The sequence below is a fragment of the Solea senegalensis genome, linkage group LG1 (assembly GCF_019176455.1).
Source record: "Solea senegalensis isolate Sse05_10M linkage group LG1, IFAPA_SoseM_1, whole genome shotgun sequence".
Classification (NCBI taxonomy): domain Eukaryota; kingdom Metazoa; phylum Chordata; class Actinopteri; order Pleuronectiformes; family Soleidae; genus Solea; species Solea senegalensis.
The window spans coordinates 41856826-41872237 of NC_058021.1; the positions used below are offsets into that span (position 1 = coordinate 41856826).

Below are 15412 nucleotides of genomic sequence, written 5' to 3' on the forward strand. Positions count from 1 at the left end.
AAGGGGGAAGGGGATCCCCAGTAATATAAATGCACATTATAAATACACTGAAAAAGTGAAAAAAGACAAATATTATGTTCATTTCACACACACACACACATCCAACATGGGTCCATTGTGCATCTGTATTTTAAATATGAGCCAGTTTGCAGCTCCAAAATCTTGCTTTTTTTAAGTCAATGAAACATTTCGTGCAAGAACGCAAACATTTGTGTCTCTCAATCTTCCAAATGCAAATGAAATGCCATTATTTGCATTAACTTTACTTGCACAGTTGCAGGAACGTTGTCTGTGAATTGGCCGATTTTCTGCATGAATATCCAGGACTCAATATCAAGTTATAATAGGAATTGAACCATGACCATCTTTACCTTGTAAACACAGCACAGGTGGCTGAAGCTAAAATATAATTATAGATATGCATGTAAGCTATTGTCATAAAGTGAGCAATATTTTGATTATAATAATAATAATACATTAGATTATATGTATCACATTCATCACATTTAACCCTTCGTGCTCACGCAGCATAGACCTTTATAGATCACATCTTCAGACTTTACAAAATGTGTTTGATTATGTGTTGTTGAGTCAAAGTTATGACTTATTCTATAACTCATTTGAAAAAATAAAAAATAGTGATACTTGTGCAGAAATCACAAAATTGCTTCTAGTTTTTGTTCATAAAAAAAAGAGCCGAGCAAAATATTTCCAAATTTCACAAATTCAATTTGATTTAAAAAAGATTTAGTACTTTTTGCTCAGGTCTGTTTATATAGTTGGTAAAAATGTTGAGACCCTGGGGTTAAAGTCTCTGAGATTTCTGCCACCAATCGAGGAAAAGAAGGTGATAGGATTTCATTTGTGATGCTCACTAAGTTGAAATCTTACATTAAAAATCATTTTTACAGCAGCATCTGTTTCCAGACAGAGCAAATTGTTATATCTGGATAATCTCAAAGACCTTACTGTGAACAATTACTTTTGTAGAAAGCAGCTGCTGTAAAATCTGTGTCGTTGGATATTTAAAATGTAATTTGTGTGATGCAGAACCACACGGGGCTGGAAGGATTTTGGTCGGGGCATTAAGACGGCAGGAGAGAGACGAGACCTGGACAAATACAAACTAAACCATCTTTAGACATGAAAGTCAAAAGTTCACCAAGAAAATGCTGTAATCAGGCTTTTTAGAAGAGATTTAACCTTTTCAGTATTGTACGTTATGGCCACTATAACTCATAAACATACATATACCTTTGTGGACACACACAGTTAGACACTCACACACACACACACAGGTAGAGTGGTAACATTTTAAGGTCCATTTGACAGCTGTAATTACTGCTCTTTGAATGGCATTGAGCGGTGGCCAGCGGTGATTGAGTTCTAACCCTCTCCTGTCCTCTGCTTTCAGGGTCCAGCTGGCTTAAAGGGAGGAGAAGGCCCTCAGGGTCCCCCTGGCCCCAACGTAAGTAGCCCGTTGCTATGGTTACCACATCTCTCCTACCACAGAAATTGCAGTGGAAAAAAAATTTTTTGGGAGAGACTGCATTATGTTGTACTATCACATCCACTCAGTGTAGATGCTGAGTGAAAATCCAAAATATCCAAATAACATGTCCAATCTGACTATAGTGTACATCAGATGTCTTTTTTTACTTTGTCACATTAGGTTAACATCAGCGCTTTTACTCATAGTTTTTCATTACAGTGGGAGTTTGGATCGTGTGTTTCTTCTAATAATAATAAAACTCATTATTATAATAACAACATACAGTAGACACATTACATTTCCTGGAGGGACCTTCCCAAAAGGATTAATACATTTTATATCTAATCCAATCTAATATAATTTAATGTAATCTAATCAATTATTGCGCACAATCTTTTGTTGTTGTCGTGTTTGTTGAATCCATGAATCCACAGGAATCAACAGCTCAGAGATATTTTTTGTTTTTCCCCTAAATGAGCAAACACTTTTAATTGTACATGTATATATATATATATATATATATATATATATATATATATATATACATATATATATATATATATATACATATATGTGTGTACATATAGGAACTCCAGAGGCGTAAATGGAGGTAGAAGGAATGTATGTCCGCTAAGTTTAAAGAAACGTTTCACTCAATTAGTCATTAGGATTGTTGCATCATCTGCTTCAGTGATTCTTCCTTAATCAGACTAATGGACATCCAGCTTAGATGCTTTAGCTGTGCTCATATACTGTACTTTGTCACACCCTACACTGACATAGTTTAGGCCCCTGAAAAGCAGTAGGAGTAGCAGTGTAATCCATAAATAAGTGGGACTCTTTGTCTCTGAGCCCAACCCTGGGAGCTCTGGCAAGGAATCTGTATGGAAAGCTGACTGACAGGCAGCTTTGAACTGTCTGACATTTTGTTCAAGCGTTAAACGCAGGCTCCAGATAATTGCTCCTGCTCACCGGCGACAGAGCAACACCAGATTAGATGACAGCGGATATGCAGAGCACGGATGAAAGGATGATGAAAGTGAGAGACGGGGCTTTCTCTGAGAGAGCAAAACCGCTTTCCAAATGCAGAATGAGATCGTTTTCTTAAATTGGCTTGAAAGTGAGCCATTGGCTGAAAATGTTATGGACTGTTTTGGTAGTGTTTGAAAAACTACTTTAAGAAAGAAGAAGATGTGTACAGTGCCCACGCACTCAAGAGATCTGATATTTTCCTCCATCGATTTACTGCCAGAGACTGAGCTGCTGTTCTGCTGTGTGTGTGTGTGTGTGTGTGTGAGTGAGACAAAACAAGAAAGAACAGAGCATAAAAGATGATTATGACAAGTTGAATTATGTGTGTTGGCATGTTTTTATGTTTCACTTTTGATCTTTGGCCACAGAATCACAAAATATGGGTGAAATGAGAAGTAGGGAAATATTCAAATCGAATCTGCAGTTACACGAGACAAAGACACAAAGAGACAAAGAGATCCGCTGAGCTGTGCGCTTCAAATCTGTGCTGTGAGGACGTTTTAGCTTTGGCAAGTTCTCGTGGAGAGAGACTTTTTAGGGGTAATGAGGATGTTTAGGGTTATGATGATAAACGTCACAGATGTGTTGGATAAGATTAAGGTAAAGGGTCCAGGGACTGCATTTAGATCAGTCAGGCAAAGGTGTGTGTGTCTGTGTGTGTGTGTGTCTGTGGGCAGGTTGGCATCTCGGCATGACAGTTAGGAGCTGAGTGTGTGTGTGTGTGTGTGTGTGTGTGTGTGTGTGTGTGTGTGTGTGTGTGTGTGTGTGTGTGTCACCAGCAGTGTCTGAAATGAGCTGGTGTGTGTGAGTGCCAGGTGGCAGCTGAGTCTGTGCTCAGTGTGTACACATGCATGCGATTCACTCCACAGCAGCCACCAGTGGACACACTTCATTATGACCTCCTGATCAACCATGTAGTCCAATATGTGATTGTTAGCCACTTAAACACTGATGGACGGTGACGCCCACCTGGGCAGAGTGAAGAGTGAAGAGTGAAGAGTGAAGAGTGAAGAGTGAAGTAATAAAACAACAACTTCCACAATGTCCTGACAGAGGAATGTAACCACGTCCTTGCAGTTCTCACATGGGCAACATATACAGGTTAGGCAAACCAGCTGTATCCGTCCTGTGACGTCCTCGTGAGACGTTACCTCGCGGTGACTCTTGCTCAGCTCAAGTGTGATATTTGCAGTTGTGAGGACAGAATCGGAGCTAAGATGAGAAACGGGCTCGGGAAGAGTGTCAGAGTCAGAGTTAGTCAGAGTTCAAAGTCTGACGTGGTGAGACGTACGAAGAGACAATGTATGAAGTTACTGCAGTTAATACAAAACACACATCTCAGATTGAGTGAGTGAAACACAGCCAGACTATTCTATTCTATTATGGAATAACAGTCATCTATGTTGCATATAAATATGGTTTTAATGATTATTATTTCACTTGCTTCATTTGTGTCACTGTGTCCCACTGGAAAACATGTTGCCCCACCCCTGTTCTAGTTAGATGAGACTGATGAGCACAGTGAATCTGAACAAACGAAACGTCATCATCCCATTTGTCATCAGGCACAGTTTACGTTCTGTTTACAGTGATCAAATCAGAAAATAATCCAATAAAAAGACATTTTTACTCTATTTAAATATTGATCTTTGTTCTTCTCACAAAGCAGAGGTGTCAAACTTATAGCCTTCAGGCCATCCAGTTAAGCCAAACAGTGAGAAGCAGTGTGGAATCAACCTTAACTTATAATGAGAACTGGACCTAGAATATAGAGAGTTTACTGTATATTGTTTAATATGCTTGTTAGCTATTGTCATAAACAGTGAGATCTATAACATTGCAGTTTATATTATTATAATGATAATAATAATACACTAGGTTATATTTACCACAGTTTTAAATGTCTAAGATTGTATGTAAAATTATATAGTATAGTGTTTAGTATTTACTTACAATTTTTACTTACAACACTTTAAAATTCTGTGAAATAGAACCGTGGACATAGTTCATGACGGAATATTGTGTTATGATTTTGAGCTCATAATCACATAACCAGCCCCCTCCATGGCCCCAGGTCACAAAATGAGCACATTTAATCTAAACTTAAATAAATAATGTCCTTAAAAAAGTGTAACATGTATTTAAAAAGCAGTGATGCTAACTCATGCAGATATATGTAAGTCACTTCATGTAATGCTATACTGTAGTTTCTGGAGAAGGTGTTTCTTTTTAAATGAATTCAGACTCTTAATGCTGCACCACTTCCTGTGGATTCCTTCAGTTCCTGCAGGAAATTGACTTCTTGTTAGTCACCACACTCTGCAGCAGTGAGTGATGGGCCTTTTGTCTTTGGTGACAGGGTTCTCCTGGAGAGAGAGGTGCTGCCGGCCCTGGTGGTCCCATTGGTCTGACAGGGCGCAACGGTCCCCAAGGACCCCCGGGCCCTGCCGGGGAAAAGGGAGCTCCTGTGAGTATTTCTGTCCAACTCTCATTCAGTCAAACCCTTGTGTTGTTCTGCATCATGTGACTGCTGGTCATGTGACTGCTCTGATCTGCGTTATACTTAGGGAGAGAAAGGTCCCATGGGTCCCGCCGGCCGTGATGGTATTCAAGGCCCTGTTGGTCTTCCTGGATCAGCCGGTCCTCAGGGTCCCCCTGGAGAGGACGGTGACAAGGTGAAATGCATATTTATATATTTAAATTTATAAGTAGTTTATTCAAATATATACTTAAAAATAAGAAAAATATACTCATGGTGCCTGCGATTTTTAGTCGGAATGTCCAAGGTCATCTTTACACGAGTATGTCCCTCACGTTAGCCTCAGTTAGGATTACACACAAACACAGCTACTTTTAGCCTCGATAGCCTTGATATTTCACACTACTGACTGTGAAATATCATCATGTTTATTGTTGAATTTAAGCTCATTTCCCACATGGTACACTCACAGTATGAGAGTCCTGTATAGTTACAGCGTAGTGTCACTCTCCTTTGAGAAGCACAAACATCTCATGAGCCCAGAAAAACAACCTCTGTGCAGCTTTAGATCCTGATATATCTTGTATATCGGGATGTAGCCTAAAATATTCTGATATTCTTTCTGAGCCACATCACCCAGCCTTATGTGCCCCCTCTAAAATGAACATTTCCTGTGTCATAAAACACAGACAAAGTCAATCTGCTTTAACACACTAAATATAATCTTTCACATCTATATCAAACACAACCATCAAACATTCCCAGGGGCTGAGTAGAGAGACAAAGGGAGCAGAAGGAAAGCAAACATAAAGCAATAAAAGTTATATATGTTTCTCCCCCACACTGAAACTGTGGCTCTGGTTTACGTGAAAACCCTGGATGACCTCTGTTTAGATTGATCGCTTCGACTGGCTTCATTCAATCTGTGTCAAGAACGTGGAAATGAAAAAAAGCCGTGGAAATGCTCGAGAAAAGAGTGAAACACTGGCTCATGAAGCAGATCTGTGTTCTGGTCTCACACACACACACACACACACACACGTTAGATTGAGTTCCTGACACAAAAGAAATATGATGTATTACCTGATGTTCCGCTCCAGCTTTTTAAGATCAGCTGGAGAGTTTTTATAGTTGTGCTTTTCATAGTTATTGGGACTAGCTGATCACAAGGCCATGGAGTAGCCCCGCCTTAAAGTAATCAAATCATGGATGTGGGAGGCCAAGAACAAGAACTTCATCTTTTTGGAGTCTGGTCATCCAGGTCCTAATCCCCTTATAGTATTCTTGAAGTTTAACATATGAGGAAAAACATGTTTATTAAGGGACAATGCAAATGACCTGCTAGGTACATACATGCTGTAGTAACAACAAGATATCAACATATGACATTACGACATATATAATTGTAATATATGAAAAGGTTTTTATGTGTGTTTTAGTACAGTGGTCAGAACAAAACACATCAATATCTGCTCCAACAGATGGTTTAAGAAAAAAATCTGTTATTTTAAATGATTTTCTTCACAAAAATGACAATTTCATACAGAACTCGGAGCCTTTTATTCTTTAAAGAAAACAGCTCATAAAGAGTCTGTTGCTAGAAGGTACCATTAATGGACATATGTTGGGTTTGAAACATTTCAAAAGGCTCTGCTGTTGTAATGCACAGTAAATATACCATTAGCATCTTAGGCTCAAAGAAAAAGCTAAATGAAAAAGCATGAAAAGGGACAATAGTTTGTTAAGAGCATTTTATATTTTATTCTCCACATTTTACACACATTTGTGTCTTAAAAGAGTCTTTGTTTATTTATGACTGAAGAAGTTTTCAGACACTGGCAACAGTTTTAGTTCCTTACATAACTCCAGTAATACATGTATATATATATATGGACCGTTCCTTATTAACAACACGTTTACATTTCTTATGTCCAAAGCACTTTGAAGCGTATTTAAAGTTCCGCGGTGCTGTCAGTGATGAAAATGATGGTGTTTCAGCTGCGGCAGGTTGAGGTCAGCGTGAGTCATAACACAGGACATTTCAGGTTTGATGCAATTTGTCTCTAATTGCCGTAATCTTCACTGTCATTTTTTATCCTAGAAGGTGTTTAAATTGTTACTCTAGTCGCAGATATACACATGCTTTCCACCTGCGCTACCATGTCTTCATTTCCTGACCTTTATTTGCACGAGGGTCACAGGTTTGGAGAGTTCAATTCCATTCCTAACATGATCAATGTGGGTGGTATTAAAGTAGTAAGAGTCTCTATAGTTTTGACTTGTAATATGAATTTAAAAGTAATTAAGTTGTGGTCCTGATAAAAGAGGACTCTGTAGAAAAGACTATTAAATGATTAAATTCTAACGCCATAAGCTTGAACAAGGTCAATAGTTTGGTTAAAAGAGTGAGCGGGATTATCGGCGCGCTAAGAGAAGCCACTTATGTAATAACGACATAGACACATCACCATTGACCTTCATGTTCATATTAAAATCACCCCAGATCTTTTTATTTATTTTTTTTAACTTGAACTGTAATGACATCTCCTCGTCTGGTGCCTTGAGGAATGTGAGTGCGCCGACATATTCATCATGACAGCAAGGCGACAAGAGGAGGAAATAAATCAACATGATGATCTGCTATTAGATGGTTTACTCACACAGCTTTAGTCATGGCAGAGATATGAAGTTTAAGGGTTGGAAGATTCATCATTCAGCCACAGATCAGGATTCCTCATTGTTTTCAGGTTGGCATGCATCAATGAATTCTATTTATTCATTCATTCATTTCATTCCTCAAACAAAGCAAGTACAAACAAACAGGAAAGGTAAATAGTCTGTATTTACAGTATACAGCGCTTTTCTTGATGGTCTTGATGACCACTCACTCAAAGCTGCTTTACTCTACACTTTTGCAGCACATCACGTCGTCAGAAGCAAATTGACTAGCGGAGCCTGGATTTGAACCCACAACCCTCCAGTTAATGACGATTAACTCAGAGAATGTTATTATCGGACCATATTTCACAAGATGTGAATAAACAAAACAAAGAAATACACATTCTCACGTTCTTCTGTTTCCCAAATATCATTATAATATTCTACACATGACACAAAATCAGAGGAGAGATAAATGTCTTAATAAATGTCTTATTTTCTTTTTGAGTGTAATTATGTAATTAATTTGGCCTTCTTATCAAGGTTATTCCATAAACCGAATCCTTGTACAGCTCAGATCTCTGTTCCTTTGAAATCAAAATGACTTTCTCTTAACCTAAACATTTATGAAAGTAGATTATAGTATTTTGCAAATCATCTATAAAGCTCATAAGAACATCTCAGAAACGAATGGGAAGGTAAGATGTAAGATGAGCTTTATAGATGATTTGCAAAATACTATAATCTACAAATGTATACAATTTTAACAGTTGTAACTGCATGAATAACAGGTTAGGTGAATCTCTATGGTACAATCACTGAGTATTATAATTATATGTTATTATCTAATGACTCATGATATTTTCATTTTTAACTGATTTATTCGTGATCTCCAGTTTTCTTCCCAGAAGAATTATTGCAGTTTCATTAATGGAAAAAAAAAACCTTTAGCTTTGTGAAATGTCAAGATGCTGTTTGTCTAATTTCAGACATGCTGTTATGTTTTTCTTTCTTAGATTGTATACAGGGTCATTGGTGCTTCATGCAATCATGCACCATTGATTGGCCTTTAGTCGACGGTGTTTGCTGTTTTATTTACGTTTGTGTGTGTGTGTGTTTTTTCCTTGGCTGGATGCCGACTTTGACAGAGCGAGTGGTCCCAGAGGTGAATCATCTCTATTTGTAGACAACTGTGAACTGATGAATATCTGTCTATTTATCTGCTTTCCACTTTTAAAACATCTTGATTATATATTTATTATATAAGTTCCAGTTCACAGCAACAGATTTGCACCTCAGATTTGGTTTATTTGATGATCGCTCACTCCATTACAAACGGGTGTGTTTTTAATTGAAACAGAATTGATCTGTTCCTTTTTGTAACTAAGAAGATGTCTGACCATTATTTTAAAACACATCTATACCCTAACGCAGGCAATTCCAGAGAGTTCACCCTTCCACAGCCTGTTTTCCTGTGGGAAAGATAAACAGCTTAAAAAAGCGGAGCCACAGCTCTGCATCTTTACGTTTATGACCGTCCCACCTCTGAAATCCCAGTCGCAGCTTTTTGTCATGGTGCCAATGAGGTTAGACAGGAAGCCGATGGATTGACTTGCAGATGTCTTTGCGGGTCAATCTAATTAGAATCTCTGGAGAAATATTTACTGCTCCAGTCGTGGTTAAGGTGACACTAAGATATTGGTCTTTGACTAAACATCAGAGCCAAGAGCCTTTTAAGATGGAGACTACAGATGTGTGAGCTCTGCTGTTTGTGTTGCACCACAGGGAGAAGTTGGAGGACCCGGCCAGAAGGGAAGCAAAGGAGACAAGGGTGAACTTGTGAGTGGTCTTCATTGTTTGTGATGTAACTTTTTCTGAATGTTAATGTATGCTCGCTGTGCAGAGAACTCTAATCTTAGCTGCTGAACTCTCAAATGAACTGAATAAATTAAAGAGCATAGGTTACTCGGCAATGACTCATCTTAGGTTATCTTGGCCCTAAATGGTCTGCAGCTCCTAAAATATCTACTGAAGTGCTTTTAGTGTTTCCTAAAATGTTGCTTTGTGTGCCATAAAAACACCAGTGGCCCCGCTCTTCATCCAGTTATTTGTTCTTTTATCTGACTTTGGTTTTAATCATATAATTAAAAATAAAAATACCTTTTCGGTTGTCTGTAACAGGGATGGTACAATATTGATATTCGGGTTGATATCACAACCAAAATATCCACTGATACCGATCATCACAACCTTGAGTATCTATTAAAATCGACATCACAAACCCCAAGTACTTACTGATAATAATATCACAACCTTAACCCTAAGCCCCCGAATATTTACCGATATCAGTTAGATACAATAGTTTTAGTATCTCCTAATATCTCCATGTAAATATCTGGAAATAAAGGGAATTTGCCTCACTCTTCCAGTACAAGACAACATTCTCTGTCTGCGTCACACGTAGTCTGCATAAAGAAGCGTGCGATATATAGGATTTTCCTCTTTCTGACATGTGATCCAGTGACTTTGAATGTATCTCTAATCTGTTCGTGTGTTTGTCCATAAACAGCTTCATCGTTAACATCCACTGTTCTCTAATATTACAAGAAGAGAGAGAGTGCATTCCTCTTTTCTCACATTGCATATATATCATTACTTTTTTCATTTTCTTTAGGGTCCACCAGGTCCAAGTGGTCTTCAGGGTGTGGTTGGAGCTCCTGGCCCAGCTGTGAGTATCACGTTTCTCCGGCCATTTGATGTCAAATATGTCCCACGTGAAATATTATCGTGCACGGTTTTATTTAAGGACATCTCAGTCAGAAACATGAAATGAAAAGACATGCTACTACTGCAATATTCATTCCAAATGTCACCTTCTCTTTTCTTTTTAAAACATTTCATCACCTGGCAAAAAAAATATATTATTAGTTATTATGACCTAATAACCAGTAGTTTTCAACGTGTATGTGTACTTAACGCTGGTTTCATTTTCACTTTACTATTTCTGACTGAAGATGAGACGATCACTGCTTAGATTGATAAACAATTTACATTTAAAGGTGCAGAATTTAGAGATATTTATTGGTGAAGTTGCATATTGCAGCTGAATATCCGTCACCTCGCCCTTCAATTAGCATCAGAACTAAAACAATCTATTTTATACATCAGACCTTAAATTGTCTGTTAGCTTTAGTTCCATCAGTGTTGGGGGGGTAATTAAGTAAGATAAAGTGTTTTATAATATTATTACTTTTACAGTGACATGTAACGCACATCCCCTCACGAGTTTAAACACTTAACTCTCTGAAATACTTATGAACATACACATCCAAATCTTCTTGAGCCAGGTGACTCTGAAACAGACCTCAGCCTCACCTGACGCCTACACTGCAGCAGGAACGCACAAGTAACCTAATGTGCTACTTTGCAAAGGAAGCAATACTGTAGCCTATAGCTCATTACTTTTACATGCAAGCACACAGTAATGTGTTATGTATTTCATTATTACAGTACCTTACCCGACACTGGGGCCACGCTGTGATGTGGTTAGCATTGTTGCCTCACAGCAAGAAGGTCACTGGAAGTTTAGACCAAAACTGAAAAATTGTACCTGTGCTTTGTCACCTGTAAGTGAGTCAACTCACAGCCTGTGTGTGTGTGTGTGTGTGTGTGTGTGTGTGTTGACTAGGTTTCACTGGCAGAACAGATTACAACCTCAGTGTGACTCCCTATTTAACAAAAAAAAATAGCTCTCTCACAATGAGGTTGACTGCTTTAAAAGAATCTGTTATTCTCCTGGTGGATGTCAGACCAGTCAGGTCAGAGATACATTATGCATAGAGAATTGCTTTTTACTGCAGTTCCCCTTCATTTTAAACATCCCCATATTTTATCTATGATAACGAATTATATTTGCAACACGTTATAATCATCAGCGGCGTTTGAATTGCGCCGCTACTAAACATGGAAGTGTGTGGCAGTGCAGTCATCTGCGTGTGTCTCTCACACACATCACGTCACTATCCTGTTATTGTCTTACAAGCTCAAGAGAGACGTTAACATTGAAATGTAGGTGATTTGAGTGCAGTGGTGGCAACAGCAGGAATCACTTCATTAGTGGAGACTGTCCTCACACTGGATTTGCACCGGAAACCTATTTATTATGTCCTTAAAATATAACTTAAGGACATGGACATAAAAAAATAAAACAATTGTTTTCACACATGCACAGAATATATCGGGTTTCCTGTATAAATGACTTGGACACTGACAAATGTTCAGTGTGTAATGAGTGACTAAAACACAATTGAACTATTATTAGGTTATTTATTTCAGGAACGTTATTATACAGAAAGTCACAACGTTTCAGCCTGAGTTTCCCCTCAAAGAGGGCTTTCAGGGGAGCTTATGTTCCAATCCCTGTAATTCAAACCATAATCATTCGTTATAAACAGATTGACCTTCAGTAAGTTTTTTGTTACTTTGTGTGGTTTGTTGTTGTTTTTTATCCAGGAGTAACCTTCCATTTACAACATGTAGCCCAATCTGCCAATTCCCGCAAACACATATGGCAGCAGACAGAGCAGAAATCCCTGCCACTCATCCATCTCATTAACACAACAGCACAACAATAGCTGATGGCCTCAGGGTAACTAACAGCTCATTGCTGTAAATTATCAGGTCCTAACAACCATTCTAGCTAAAACCCAGCATCTGCAGGGCTCTGTAGGGGCTAGAATAGACCCAGTGAGACGGATTGCCGGAAGCACGTAGTGCGCCCAAGCTGAATAACAAATAATCAGTTGTTTTTATTTTCTGGTGAGTCAGTCTCTTCATATCTTTATAACCAAGTTTGAACTTGCGCTGTGCAATTTCAACATTATCTCTGCCCTCTTCTTTTATTACTGCTGTCCCAAAAAGCTGTTATCACTTTTGACTATATCCAGCTAACCTTTTAATCCAGGAAAAATGTTGGCATTCCAGCAGTCCAATTTCCTCTTCAGTTAAGGTGTAATGAGGTTCACAACAGCTCAATCACAAAAGCTATTGTCTTCAAGAGGCAACCAAGGTCAAACAGTTGCAGTGTAAGAGTGTAAGAGTCGTTGGCAGGGTGGTATTGATCTTCACTAGGTCGTGATAAAAGTCCTTTTATTATTTAATATTTATGATGACAAAGTTTGTGTTAAACAAAACATGGTCCAAAGATTCCAAAAAAGCTACTTGAGTATGTGTGTGATGCATGAGACCTAAACGTCCTTAATACCACCCATGGGCGTGATGCCAGTGAATTGCAATGACGACATGATCAGGCCATTAGGTCAGGGAGGAGTTAGGGTTTTATAAAATCTAAATTTCTCATTCCCTCCTCGTTATCTGAGCCCTTAGACGCTCATGATCATACAAATCTCTGCCGTTCCCTACTGATCATGAACCAGTGGTTCTCAAAGACTGGGTCGGGACCCACAGACGGGTTGCAGATCTTGTTTTGGGTCACCAACAGAAGGCCTGCAACTAATGATCAATGAATCTGTCAAATCCATAATCCATCCCAAAATATTGACCAGTGTAGATTTGCTCCTGTGACCGTTGATATTGTAATTTAGGTCACGATTGTCATCTTTAAAATTGGGTCACCATATAGAATGTTATGTATGGTGTCTTTGCTGCTTTGTATACACTGTTAAAAATAATACCTACATATCTTAAGTGAGTGAGGGCTGTTAGTGTAGTACAATGTGTGACTTCCTTTTATTTGACTCTCTCTAAACTTGGAAGTCCTCCTTGTCGCTGGTTGTTTACTGCAGAGATGTCTTCACACTACCTGCACCTAACACTTCCCTCTGAACTGCTCTGCATTCTGTACAAGCACCTGAGGCTGCCTACATGTCCCAGGGCTCCGCGAGAGCTCCTCCAGCACTTTCTATTGCTGACACATGTTAGAACTGGAAACTCCTGGTTTGTCAGCACTCTTTACTCTTTCCCTGAAGTCTCCCTGACTATCCCCTGTAGCCCTGTGCACCTCTGACTTCAAAATGAAGTCAGCATCTTTCATGCTGTTTACCATAACCTGCTGCCTTTACTCTTATTTATCCTGCAGCCCCTAATGAGTAGCTTTGGTAGAACGGCTTCTTCTTCTTCATCAGGTAGTTGTGCAACACACTGCATCGGTGACCTCAACCTTCTCCTTTTTAACAGTGTAGTGTATAACTTCAATCTGAACAAATGTCCCATTCGAGTTCATTAAGGTCACACAATGCTAATCATGTGGTCATTCATTCTTTCTATATTCAAAATTAGAAAATAAACATGTATTATTACACTGTCTTTAATAAGCTTTAATAAAGACTACTCACTAGTGGAAGCTGCTAGTCTCATGGAATTCCCTCTTCAGGAGAAATAAACACTCTTGAGAACGAGGACAGAACCAATAAATTCAGCAGGATTTGCTGCAGCGTGGCAGAAATGTCTGAACGTATCGTTCCATTTTCAAACATCTCCTTAACTAAATCGCGAGTTACCATAATGTTACCAACAAATGAAGAACAACTTCCAGTTCGTCCATTCTCTTGATTTCACAAATGAAACACTTGTGTCATGGAGAGTTTTGTCGTGTTTGTGCGCGTAAAAGTAAAATAACAAACCGTTAGTTATTTCCAATTTTAGGTTTTCGATTTTATATCCTCAATTGAATGTGGAAAAAACCAACGACACAGGGATTCAAATTAAGCCTTAAGCTTTCCGTACTTCTCACTGTAGCTGTTTGCTATTTGTTTTATGTCAAGACTGAAAGTGAGATGAATGCAAACAGGTTAGAATATGACTGAAAACACAAAGAGGTGAAATGTTTCAGAGGTGAATTTGCAGCTCAACAAAATAGGTTATTGAGTATCTTGACTGGATGAATGGTTCTTGTCCCCGCCCACTGTTGCGCTGCTGCTGTATACACACAACATTCCCTCACTCAGGTTATAGTTAGTATTGCTTGACAGACCATGTTTTCAGATTAAGGACAAAAGTTTCACACTGCAGCTTTAAATATCTTGATGAATTTGCATTAGCCTTGAGATGTAGACGTCTGAGTCGCTCAGAGTTAATGGTGAGAGAAGCTTCTGCCCCCACCTGACACTGAACAATGTGTGGGTGTATGGAATTGATGGATGACGTTATATTCCCATAAAATGACCATCAGAAAAGACAGTAATGTACCTGTCCATCCTTAACCTGCACACTGTGACCTTGAAACAGATTAGGAGATCTTAAAAAAGAGAGGCACCACCGTGGCAACTGGTATTTGCTAAAGCTCCAAATAACGGGGCGTTGATTGAAATATATAAATTGTAATCCTCCCACAGGGCAGCGATGGGGAGTCTGGACCGAGGGGACAGCAGGGTATGTTTGGCCAGAAAGGAGACGAAGGACCCAGAGGATTCCCGGGTCTACCAGGACCCATCGGGCTCCAAGTAAGTCTGCCTCCTACATATGAACTGGACGCATGACCATCAGATCACATTGAAACAGACAGCGTACACCTGACATGGGGAATCAAGTCCCATTCACACTGAACTAGAACAAGAAAACATGACAATATTTCAAAGTGAAATGTTATAATCGTGTTTTTATTGCACAAACTAAAATATATCACCAAACAAATAACACACAACGACCAGCTGTTTGTCCACACAGGACTGAGGCAGAAAAGACTCTGCTGTCGTGTATGTTTCTGCAATGCTGCCAATCAAAAAGTGGCCTTT

The 15412-nt window shown here is 38.9% G+C and overlaps 1 protein-coding gene across 2 annotated transcripts in view; it reads left to right on the top strand.

Annotated features, from left to right (window-relative positions):
- The window catches only part of LOC122775789 (collagen alpha-1(XI) chain-like), a 93198-nt gene that overhangs the window by 55941 nt on the left and 21845 nt on the right, over positions 1-15412 (top strand). For both annotated transcript variants that reach the window (XM_044035967.1, XM_044035976.1), the window contains 6 exons: positions 1415-1468; positions 4884-4991; positions 5092-5199; positions 9447-9500; positions 10336-10389; positions 15014-15121. In XM_044035967.1, coding sequence (XP_043891902.1) covers positions 1415-1468; positions 4884-4991; positions 5092-5199; positions 9447-9500; positions 10336-10389; positions 15014-15121 — 486 coding nt within the window. The remainder of the gene's footprint in view (positions 1-1414; positions 1469-4883; positions 4992-5091; positions 5200-9446; positions 9501-10335; positions 10390-15013; positions 15122-15412) is intronic.